The sequence below is a fragment of the Mytilus californianus genome, unplaced genomic scaffold (genome assembly GCF_021869535.1).
Source record: "Mytilus californianus isolate M0D057914Y unplaced genomic scaffold, xbMytCali1.0.p SCAF_6, whole genome shotgun sequence".
Taxonomy (NCBI): domain Eukaryota; kingdom Metazoa; phylum Mollusca; class Bivalvia; order Mytilida; family Mytilidae; genus Mytilus; species Mytilus californianus.
Window position 1 is genome coordinate 91,524,271 of NW_026262712.1, and position 13,477 is coordinate 91,537,747.

At 31.3% G+C, this 13,477-nt stretch overlaps 1 protein-coding gene across 2 annotated transcripts in view; it reads right to left on the bottom strand.

Moving 5' to 3' along the window:
* LOC127706347 (uncharacterized) overlaps positions 1 to 13,477 on the bottom strand; it is a 349,955-nt gene that overhangs the window by 334,047 nt on the left and 2,431 nt on the right. Inside the window, exon 2 of one of the 2 annotated variants that reach the window (XR_007984433.1) lies at positions 7,682 to 11,382. Coding sequence is in view for 1 of the 2 variants with exons in the window: in XM_052210911.1 (XP_052066871.1) it covers positions 9,555 to 11,366 (1,812 nt within the window). In the remaining variant the exon portion in view is untranslated. Of the gene's footprint in view, positions 1 to 3,498; positions 11,383 to 13,477 lie in introns of those variants that run through there. The other variant, XM_052210911.1, reaches the window with a different exon arrangement.

Consider the following 13,477-nt stretch of genomic DNA (forward strand, 5'->3'; position numbering starts at 1 on the left):
GCCATCTTTTTTTTAAAAGCGCACTAAGGGAGCTACCATTTGATTTTTATGGGGCTAGGACGAAAAATTTTGTCCTGCATTTTTTTTTTAGTTGTAATCTCTGTCCTGCCTTTTTATTTTTCACTCTATTTGGTCCTGCCTTATTTTTTTATTAGTTTATCCTGACTTTTTTTTACATAAATTGTCATCCTGATTTTTCTTTTTTTTTGGCAAAATGTCTCATCCTGCCTTTTTTTTTTACTCAAAACTCCTGTCCTGCCTTTTTTTCAAATTTCATCCCCCCCAACACACACACACATACGAGGAGAATATTTGTGTAAAAGTTAACAGACGACGACGGACGCCAAGTGATGAAAAAAGCTCAATTGGCCTTTGGTGCTAGCTAGGTGAGCTAAAAAGGCATGATTTTTTTTAACTATATGGTCATAGATACAATACTTGCATCTGGAAACTATACAACCTTACAAAGGATGGATGTAGTAAACAGATTAGTATGGGTTCATCTATAGATTTCGGTTTGATTTTAATATTCAGTTTGTTATGTAATTGTGATAAAACTAAGGTTGCAACTTCCTCAGACAAAGTTAAAATGGTGACGTTTATTCCAGAAACGCGTGTTGTGCAGACGTTAAGCAATTCAAAAGTTTCTTTTTTTTTCATCAAAGATATAAAGTTTGACGTAAATTTTAACATAAAACCCATCAACAAATGGATTTTTATGAAAAAAATCTCATTTCAAATATTACGAAAACACAAAATTCCGTTCAGAGGAAAATGTCGGTCATTTAATCGAGTTTAGGCACAATTGAGGTCACTCAAGCAAGAAATAAAGGTAATGTTTATCTCTTTCTGATGTTAAAGATAATTTTGTTGCAAGACATATGCATGAAAATAAACCAAGACAATTTTATTTCTTAAGGTACAATTCTTTGAACGTAAAATTAGCTGGCAGACGCATGTTCTGAGGTGGATGACAATAATTCAAAAATAATTTTTGAGTTGTACAAAAAGTATATGAATTTTAATGTATAACCATACATCTGCTGAAAATGTTCTAATATTCAATATGTTTAAACATAGTACAAATGTACAAAACGGACAACTAAAACCATGTATAAGAAAAACGGACAATGCCACGGCTAAAGGGAAATACGACGAAACAGTAGAAAATTTGATGGCAAAAAAATTCTTCCCCTGCAAACACTTGTTGCCACTTTTTCCTCGAGAGCCCTTCTGGCTATAAGTTCACACGAATTCCAGTAAATAGCAATTATGAAAAAATAACTATATAAACAGGCCATGTATTGTGTTATGAAAAATTGGTATGAAATGTTGCTATGGAAATAAATTCCTGAATTATTTTATTATTTATTAAGACTCACATACCAATACACCATAAATATATGCAGCTTAAGTCCAGGGAGCTTCTGGAAAAAAACTTCAGTAGAAAAATAGATTGATGAGAAGTAGATTAAAATTTCGAATTTAAGTCACTATGCAAATTCAAACGGACATTATTATAGAACTTTAAAAGTTTCTCTTTACCTTCTATTTTTTTTTTGACAAAATGCAAAAAAAAATGTTCTGGTATTTTTTTTATATAAAAAGTTTTTCTCTTTAATAATTTTAAAGATAAATTAAAATTGTGAAATTTGCGAATAATTTACATCTCGGAGCCAATAATGGGTTGTCGGAATTCCATAGATAATACCCCTGACCTACTGATCATATAACCTTGTCAGTTTTTGTTCTAACTGCTTTAAAACTACAATTTACCTCTATGTTCCATTTTAAGCAACAGCAGCAATGATTGTTGAGGGTTCAAATCCCGGAATACAATTTTAAAAATAGATTCTGAAGGAGCATTTAGTTAAAGTCCGGTAACATTTAATCCAAAGGTTTCAGAAGTGAAGATTTTATAATGTTTATAATGACCGAAGGGCATCGATGTACACCAAGTAATGGCAATAGCTCACATGGTCTTGTAGTCAAGGTGAGCTAAAAGAATGAAAATTTTCAAAAAAAGTATAAAACCAGTTTGTTTTGTCAATGGTTGTTCCTGTCTTTTTTCCATAGAGACATTTGATTGATGTCATATCTTGTTTGTCTTTGGGGCTGGTGAAGTCAATCATGTCTTATCAAAATTCTGGATGATCTAGAGCTTGTATTATGGTTGAAACATTTGTTCATTGATAAATATAACTGCAGTACAGTATCAAGCTAGACTTTGAGTGCGAGAGGTCGTGCGTTCAATCAAAAGCTGGGTCAAAACTGATACCTGAAAATTGGGTATTTCCTGCATCTCTGATAAGCAAGCGTTATTTAGGAGTAAGAGCGAAGACTGCTCAGTTCATAGTCAGAATAATGTGTCTAAGTAAGGTGACATGTCTTCCTATGGACTGTTGTGAACTAACCATTAAATATTGTGGTCTTCGGCTGTTTTTTGCTCTTTGGTCGGGTTGTTGTCTCTTTGACACATTCCCCATTTCCATTCTCAATTTTAGTACATTAGGGTTTATATTCACATAACATTATCATGTTTTCATCCTGAATATGAATTTAATTTTCCACTGGATGTTAAACAATCATCCATCTATAATTGTTAATATGATATGATCACCACTGATTGATCGATTGATTTTTGTTTGCTTAATGGCAACAGAAAATGACCACTAGAAGTATATTTTTAGGAATACTTTAGTTGATGGGTTGCTGTTTGATTGGCATTTACTCTATATACCCTATACTACTTGCTCACTCATGTGTTAGTTTGGTCTAATGGATCTGTTATCTTCTGAATTATACAAATAATTAACTGAACATTAGGTTACAGCTTCTCTCAAGCTTTTGCATCAAGCAGAACCATCTTCGTTTTTATTAAATTACAAACTTGTGTACCTAATATATATATATTTCTTTATCATACTGTGTATTCCATGACACATTTTCCTGTGATACGGTGTTCCTTAACAATATTCAGTGCACAATTTGTACCAAAGCTGCCTCCAGAGAATGATAGATATAGGAAGATGTGGTATGAGTGCCAATGAGACAACTCTCCATCCAAGTCACAATTTGTAAAAGTAAACCATTATAGGTCACAGTACGGCCTTCAACACGGAGACTTGGCTCACACCGAACAGCAAGCTATAAAGTGCCCCAAAAATGACTAGTGTAAAACCATTGAAACAGGAAAACCAACGGTCTAATCTATATAAAAAACGAGAAACACTTATTTACCACATCAACAAACGACAACCACTGAACATCAGGTTCCTGACATTCTGTGTATGTTGACCTCTAGATGTCTTTTCGTTTTTGTAGAAGGGATTGCAGTCTCACTGGATTCTTGTATTCATATCTCAGGCTACCCCAGCTCAGTTTTTTTTAAAGTTGTGCTTATTTGGTAAAATGACTTGCTGATTGCTATTTTGGGTATTTCCTTCATATCAAAAATATTTCTATACTGATTCTATTACCTTAATGAAGAAACAGATGCATGTAGCTGAACATTTTATTATTTTTTTTCATTTTATTGAAGATTTTTGTTGAAAAAATTCTTCATAAAAGCATGCTAAGAGAATAAAAACAACCTATTTTAAGTAAAATTGCACTAAAACAAAAATTATGTTGTCATTCGATAATTTCTAACAATATTTTCTTTTACATATGTATATATACAAATACACTTACAATATTTCCAGGTTTTACAATATTGTGAAAAACAATGACATAATATATAATAATGCTTCAATGCAATAAGTACTGTAATGATAATGTAAAGAGAGTTTTATCAAAAGGAGGAGTGTAAGGAACTATTAGGAATTATACATTGATAATATTTCAAACAATTCATTACAATTAACTGACCCAAATCTAGTGGTGAATCCAGAATTTTGAAAAGGGGAGCCAACTCTTTATGATTTATATATTTGTTGTTCTTAAAATTTCTATGCATTAACCATATTTGATTCTCTATAAGGGCAACTCAGCTCCTCTATATCTATTACTCAATATTATCTGCAGTTAAGAATGAGGAGTTAATCAAAATGAAGTAAGCTACTGCTTACTAATTTATATCCAGGCTCTTAAAGAATTTCTGGATAATTTGTAAAAGTGAAAATTCAATTGTTTTCCAATCCTAATACAACTGTCATATTTGTACATGTAATGGTTATGTTACTATTTTCACAATTAAACATTGTTAACATTATGAATTGTTTTATGTGCATCAATGTGGAGAACATACATATTCTTATTTTTATAATGTATGCAGCAAACAGGAATTATATAATTGGTGGACCTGAAATTTTGTCACACAGTAAAGCTTACCAATATAAAGCTTGGTACCAAATATCAAGAAGGTCTGATCAGTTGGTGAGAAAATGTGACTAGAAAATATTATGGACAGACAGACAAAGGTAAATAATTCATCCACCCCACCACCCTTGGAGCCAGGTTTAAAATTGTTACTGATATAAAAAGGGATAGTTGAAAACCACTAGAAAGAACAAAAACATTACTTGCAGTTAACCTTATCATCTTTATGAACCAACTTAAATATATTCAATCAATCCAAATAATCCTAAATTCTGATAGGATGTGGGTTTTGTCGTTTATTAATACAACACATGAAAATTGCTTTCTGATCTGAACCATACAGTATTGTTCATCATTTTTTATACTAACCATATGACATGAAATGACACCCAAGCTTTGTGAAAATATTAACATGAAGCCCTCAGAAAAGGATGCCAAATACCAAATCATACATTTTTTCTAATACTGAAAGGGAGATAATCAAAATATAGATTAACGATGATGAATCTGCCCTGTCTACAAATTTTTTTTCTTGAAGCTAATGGAATTTTCATTGCAAGGGGAGTAAACCCATAAAATTATTCAGATAAATTTAGGCAGTAGTTTACCTTTTTCAAATTTCATAAATCAATTAATAAGACAAATCAAGTTAACTTACGAAAATTGAAGGAATCGCAAGAACTCTAAAAGAAGTTCTTCATTTCCCTTTTGTTCTAGAACAATGAAATAGTTTGCATTCAGACATGATCAATTTACAAGTCTAAATGCATTATTTTTAGTGCTAACTTTGTATCTTGAATAGCAAGTTAGTATTTTTTGGAAAGTGAAATTACAGTCACATTTGCAAATTTATATATAAACATGATAAACATGATAAAATTGTCATTTCATACAGGTAAATAATCAACATAATAGTGCACATGTTAAGGGAAATGTATATGAACAAATGTATAAAATAATAAAATGCAACAAGATCATATAAAAGCACCATGATATAATGAAATTCTAACAAAAAAATATAAATAAGAACATATTCCAAGACATTTAACAATACAAGATCAGAAGGAAATAATACAATCTTTGCCAATAGTCTAATTGCCAATTCCCGTAATTGATCCTGTAATTCGGAAACCAATTTTATGTTGTCTCCCTTACAAGGGAAATTAATTTTCATTGACAATGAAGAGCTAGTGGAAAACGCATCTGTACATAATGTATGTAACCTTCAAGTTTTTCAAATCTTTCAATTACATTTAATTTTTTGTGAAACTAAAGACTTGATATCAGTAGTTATTTTTCACTAACAATTGGTTTAAAGTTCGATATACCACTTTAACTTATCATACTTTGTGTTGGCAGAGGCCAATTTTGTTCGGTTTAGAACCAGTCTACGATTGACAAAGGGAAGTAATTTGTGTTAAAATTGTGTAATAACAGATTCAAATCTGTTAATATGGTTTGTTTGTACTATCATGCCTCATGTGAGACCGTTAGTTAAATAAAAAGGCAATTGGCAAATGGACTATTATTACCTATATCAAAAATTCTCTTTTGCATTTTATTTGTAGACATGATACATGTTAATGAGATTCTTAGTAAACCACATACATACTATTTTCTTGCACTTAAAAATTTGATCCATAAGCTTTTTATAAAAAAAAGTTTTTTAAGAGAAAGGATTATTTTTGAGAATTCAGTCATCAAAGAGATATTCCAATAGGAGTGCATTACACAAACTTCTATGAAAAATACATGTATTGTTACAAGCAGACTGCCAACAATATGTATACCTCATATTGTAAAATGCACACTTCTTCTTTATTTCAATGTACACAGATACGAATTAAATTATGGAGACTGAAGCAACATTAACCTCAGAGTTGAAGACTTTTATTGCATGAAGATACAATAATTTGTCTAGTTGTATACGCTTTATGAATAAAAGTTATAATGCCCTAAATTTTATTTGTGTGATCATGTTGTCAAACTAATATGACATTTCATAATGAAAAAAAATGTACAGCATCTAAATTTACATAATTCTTCTAATAGAATCAGGAACTATGGATTTGGGGAATTTTTATTGTCATTTTCTAATCATGATAGAGGATTGTTTTTGTTTTTAACTTTTTGATCTTGGTTTACAAAAATGAAAAAAAAATACCTCTTAAGATCTTGAACTTAAAAAATCACCTTTGTACACCTAAAATGGCCAGAAAATTCATTATTCCATATTCAAATATATCTATAACATATGTTTTTCATTAGAATCAGGCCACACAGTTTCATAATATTTGCAAGGTACACAATCCACATAAACCACCACCTGTATCAGTAACTGATATATCAAGAATTTGTTGATAGAAATATCAAACAGCCAGTAATAACGTGTGAATTATGTGTGGAAAGTTATTTGAATCAAGTAAGACTTCCTGGTACATTTTTACATGGATTAATTATAAGCAAAATCAACTGTTTGTGTGGTAAATGTGGATAGCTTAGCATTCAAATAGTATTAAATTCCATGTGATTTGTTCTAACTTAATTTATAGCACTTATATAATTGTATTTATTATGCATGATTTACTAAAAAAAAATTGTGACATATATTAAATGTAACAATTAACAGTTTAATAAATAAATAAATTAACATTGTGCTTGTCAAAACTTGTGAAATTCTTAAAATTAAACATCATTATAATGAACTATTAAACAAATTTTATCACAACCTTTGTTGGTGTTCTAAACAGTAGCATTTAAGATCAGTACATTTATGTTGACCGAAAAAATTTCATTTTTAATTTACAGGATTTACATCATATCTATTTATGATACACAAAGAATGACATTTGTATGCATTTAACACAGAATGAGATCAATAACTTTCAAAGAAACACAATTTTTTTCTAAAAAAAGGTAATTTCAACATGAATGAAAATGGAAAAAAGATACCATCATAAATTGATTTTTTTTTTTACATTTGGTGTAGGTAAGTTTTTTTTTTTTTTTATCTAAATCCATTTTCATTTTTTAGCTCTGAGTGATCATTGTGATATACAAGAAACTAAAAAGTACCATATAAGTGTAGATTTTTTTTAACAATTATGCAAGTATTACATATATCTGTAAAAAAAAGAATAAAGTCCTCAGAATAAATGTACACAAAACAGTAAGCTTTTTGAGTTGTCAAAATTATGTATTATTCTTGCTTTTTCGTTAAAAATTGTAATATTAACTACCAGACTGAGGAGTCTAACTAGACCTGTTTTTTCTATAAAATATGGAAACAGGAAAAATCATTTTATACTGTACCATTCATCCAGAATATGAATATTGCTTAATGGGTTAGATGAATATCAACAGATATATATCTGTATATTCTTGTCATAATACAACTGTTTTAACAAAAAATTACTTAGGCCAAAAATAAAATTTAAATTGTTTGATTTTGCCTACCTACCCACCTATAAAGCCGCTTAACCGAAAATTTTATGACACATTGTTTAAAATTTAAAAAAAAGATTTTTCCTTCTCTAACGTTGTTTTCTTGTCTCAACCATGCAACTTATGGTGTTGGCCAAAACAAAATAAAATCCCTACCTACCTTCCCAACCCTACAAGGCATTGGTAGGCAACATCAAACAGAAATTTTTAAGGGTGGCCTTACAGCAGAACCGTTGAGTAAATGATTTTGTTACTTTTCTCATATAGATAGGTTTCAATATACCAGTAACACAATTGGAGTATGAGTTATTTCCCTTGGCTGCTACTTTGGCAGGGTAAATGGTTGATTTTCCTATTTGACTATCGTAATTGAAACATGAGGTACAAACAAGTCTGATAAAAGAACCTTACTAGATTGTAGTGATTAATCAAGCAAGGCTTAAAGGAATTAACATTGTTCAGAAAAATACTTTTTCTAAAGTCTAGCAGTCAGCAAAACAAAGTTTAATTTGGCTGATTTATGAAGAAATTTGTGCAAGGACAAAAGGGAAGTAACTCTTGCTCAAATTGTGTCAATTGAAACTATCTACCGGTATTTAGGACATGCCAACCCTACATGGTTGAAAAAAAATATATGCATATGAAGTACTGCAAATTCAGAAATTTTTTACCTGGACAAAAATGTAAGTCAAAATTATCACGATTTCAGGATATGATGCACGCAAGTAATGCTTTAAAAATTTTGAGTGTAAGTTTTATTCTGCAAAACCTACCAATTTTTGCAAAAATAAAAACATTGCCAAAATATTCTGAATTTACTGTGTCCTTCCATTTGTTTAAGAGTGGCATGTATGTGTTCCCTGCCTCATAACCTTTACTGAAGTGTCTGGGATGTTAAGAAATTATGTTTATTAATAAAGCTCAACTATCAACAAGGGTACCACACTTAAGACAGCACTATATATTGAACATTTAAATTTAAATTCAGCTCATTCAATAAATGTCTATATATACAAAATAAATATACATGTATTACATTTAAAAATGTTGATTTCTGTACAATATCTACTGTTAGATAATCCATACATGTATAACATGTACAAAATAATGTATGGAAATATAAAAAATCTTTTGTTTCATGTAAAAAATATTATTAAACATGCATGCACAAACATCTGAAAAAAAGACACAAGCCCAATAACAATGGGAACTTCAAATATAGTTCTGTAACTACACAACCATAGATCATGATGATCAATTTTGGTGATACATGTATCAGAGAAGATTTTTTTAAGAATTTCACTGACAAAAAGTGGTCTTATGGGCCAGCAGAACTAAAAATAAAATTTGAAATATATATAATCATGGTTATATGGTGGTAGTGCATGTAGTCAGGGTTTTACTTTTGTATGAAAATTTTGTATTGTTGAAAATATTGACACAGATATATATCCTGAAAAATCAAAACATCAAAACATGGGTTAAAGGAGAAAATAATTGAACTGGACATATATCATCCTCATTAAGTTATTTATATAAAAAAAAATTGTTTTCATATGGGAGTTGTAATTCTCTGTTCTATAGAAACATAATAGATTTCATACAGGTTATAATTCATTGTTGTTATGATCTTGATTTTTGTTCTTGCTAATACAAATTTAATTAAATTACATTTTTGTGTTTCTTACTCATTTCTATGTTCAGTTTCAAAAAGTTTTTAAAATCAACAATATAAGATAAATATTTGGCGAAAAAAATGTGAATGGACTTTCTTTTCAGAAGACCTTGTTTTAATTACACTGAATTTCATTAAGTGTTTCTAACTCATTTCTTGGTTCAGTTTCAATAAACTTCAATAAATCAATAATATTACATGAATATTTGGCTAAAGAAAAATCTAATGCACTTTCCTCCAAGGTGACCTTGTTCCCAGGAATATCTAGCTGAAGAAGACCTTCATCTCCCAAATCCTGTTTTATTGTAACTAATCCTGTAACAGTTATCTTTCTTGGTGAACAAAGTTTAGTTTTATAGTTACAGTTGACATCAGGTTCAATTGATATTCCTTTTTTAACATCATCATATTTATTTTGTTCATTTGGAGACTGAGGATCTTCTATTTCTATTTCAATACTATTACAACCATCAGATCGAATATATGCATTCATTTGCATGTCGTCTATACATATCACATCACATTCAAATCCTGAAGAAGTAGAACTCATTTTGCTCCTATCATCACTCATAGCAGAATTTGGTCGATGAATTGGATGAAAGAAATGTTTTTCCCAAGGCAACGGTCGGTAGAATGGGTTACATCTGAAATTGTGGATACCTTGAGGCCTCTCCTGCACCCGGAGTGTACCCAAAGCTAAACTCGGAAATGCAGGAGGGCCACAGACGTTTTTTGGACACGAACTTGATTGTTCATACTGTGGAGGTTGGTAGCGGTTTATATTGCTAAATGTATTAAATGGATGGTGATGAGACATACCATGAATAGGCATTTGCATATCTGTTGGCTGCAGTCCATAGCTGTTATATGCAGCTTGATATTGTGAGGGTTCGGAATACCCATCACCATATCTCCCTGTAGGGGGAGGGGGCGGATGCATAGGGTACCTCTGAGGTAGTGATGGAAAATGTCTCAGCATGTTAGAATTTGGTGGTAAATATGGTGGAATAGTTGGTGGTCTTACATAATGTCCATTATAAGGGCCTCTGTCAACATGGCCTGTGGTCCCATGATAAGGTGATGGTAATCCTGGATGATGCATACATGGTGATGGAAGGTTTGTTCGTGGATCATTTGCTGGTGTTGTGCGACTAAAGCGATTGAAATAAGTGTCGTATCTTAATGGATCATTTTGAACATGTTGATGATTAAAAGGACTAGAGAATGATGAACTTTCTTGTGACGCTCGTGGCAGCATTTTGTCATTTACACAAGGTGGCATTGTCATTGAACTGTGGCCGCTATGAATTTGTGGCATAGTCTGTGGATTATATGGAGGTATTTGCGGCGGTAATACATTTTCTGGAGAACTTATACCCATCTGTGATTGAGACGGATGAGAGAATTGTGGAACTGGTGGTTTAAATAATGAATCACTAGATGAAAAGTTGGGTCCACCTGAAGAACTGACAGGTGTAAATGGATTAAATGTTCCAGCAGATGTCTGTGATATTTGGGCATTATGCCCGGAAACAATTGGTCCGTCCTGCAGACTGCTTGCTGGTGGTGTTCTATTATTTTTAACAACAGACTGACTTGGTGGGGGCGAAGTAACATTATTTAAGTCTTGCCCACCTTGAGGACTTGGATACGGTTTTGGCTTTGATCGCAAATAAACACATTTTCTGTATATACAAGTCTGTTTTAGAACATCCCTTCTTAGACAGAAATTACATTTATTACAGTTTTCTTTAACCTGACATGGTCCACACTGCCCACATCTGCGCCTCCTTTTTGATCTTCCACGATCCCCATCATAATCATGATGAAACTGATTTGGACTTGTTGGATCTTCTTCTTTATTGATAATAAATTCTTCCCCATCAGTGCACACTGTGAGCGGAAACTGTAATTTGTTATCAGACATCCTTTATACTGTTACTCTAAAATTATAAATGAGAAAAAATCAATATTCTATGTAAAAACGATATCATTAACTGAATGACACTTGCCATCTGATCGATTCTGGATACAAATGATGGAAACACCATAGCAGCTAATTAATCCTGTCATATAAAAACACTAATTAATACACCATATCTTATTGGAATTTTAATCTTTTATACACACATCAAAAGATTCTGTTTAAAGAAAATATGTGCCAAGTGATAACTAATTACGTTTAAAATACAAAATGACCATGTCACATGATGTGTTTATGAATAAAAGCAACCTAACAAAAAGAACAAAAAGACATCTAGCACATGCTAGAGGTCAACATGCACTCTCCTTAAAGTCATATGAAATGAGTTTCTTGAAATTATAATGTTAAGGAAATTATTGAACCAATGCATGTATATATATAATAAACTAAGTCCCCTTTGCACGATTTTTTACATTTATTTTACATATAATCGACAAAAAATATTTCATTCAGCGAAAACTTTCCCTGCTCATTAACTTTCCTGTTCTTTTGCTGAAGTTAACCTAACGTAACCTGAATAAACAATTAACACAGAATCATGGAACACTCAAAATAAGTGAGAAGATAGACATACATGTACAATAGAGCGATGTTTTCCATGAGTTTCTATTAGTAAATTAAACTTTGTCATTGTTAATTATGCTGTATTAAAATTTTTGCTTTCAGAATCAATTAAAACATCTGACTTCCTTCTTTGTTTACCTTTTTGTTCAACACGTTTTTTCCCTAACGCTTGCTCTATGAGGTTGCCGAAGACTGATGCGAGGTCTTGTGGTTAAGGTCACTGCATATGGAAAAGCTATCGGTGAATTAGAGTACGGGAAGACCATAATTCAATATTTCTGAGGATTGTGATAAGATAACAGATTTTCTTTTAAAAGAAAGTCCATGAACACGTATTTTATAAAACTTAGCCATTCAAGTATATTAAATATGTAAGACTCAGATCAATGTCCAGTCTCTAATCAATGTCTGTCCTTAAAATCAACTTCCAAATCTGACGTTATAATAAAATAAGAATCCAAATCGTAGGCCAATTCTATGCCCCTCTAATCAACGCCTTTATTATTGTTCTCAAATCGACGTCCTTTTTACAGACTTGCCACAATGAGATCACAACTTTATTAAATGGCGGGTTAAAACTTTTACTCAAAAAGTTGTTGAAAAATATAAGATTTTAAATCTATCAGAGTCCAAGTAATAATACTTTTCAACAACTGACTACTTTTTTATTAAGTCTATTATTTGAGACTGTATATTGCCCTCTAGATGTCTTTAGGTTATCTTTGTTGTTGTGTTGTTGTCTCGTTGTCGTTTATCCATATGTCACTTATTGAACATATGAATAAGAAAGGAGTACGACAATGTTTATCGAGAGGATGAACTTTTTCCACCAAGATATTAATATGCATGTACATATAAGTTGATGTTGGTGGTTATCTTATTGTTATTTTCTGATGTATGTTCTTTTATTTTGATAAAGATATAAGAAAACAATTAGTTTCTTTAAGCAGCTTTAAACAAAGACAAAACCATACAGATAATATAAACAAAGATCAACTAAAAATAAATCTTCAAAAGATAATGGGACATCGATGAGAGGAGACCCGATTGATCAGTCGTCCTTTTAATAAAACATGACATCACAATGGATGTAAAAATATTTAACACTAATTTTAAAATGTGACATCTGATTTGAGGAACAGACGTTGATTAGAGACTGGACGTCTAACAAATATATTCCACTTTTTTTTTAATTTTAAATTTAACATTAAAACTATGCCCAAGTTTTAAAGTCAATAGACCATGACTAAGGGGGGCGGAACAAATAATCCATATGGAAATGAGATGTGCCATGCTTAAATGTATAGATGAACGGGTTTTCTACCCATTGATATCATAAAATATCAGCCACGACGCACAATGAGAACCTTTTTGGCCCTCCTTTAGACAGCTTTACGCTTGACAAAAGTAAGCTTGATAACATCTCCTTACACATGTGACGTCCCTGATAACTTCTCCTCAAACATTGTGACGTTGCTGATAATGTCTGC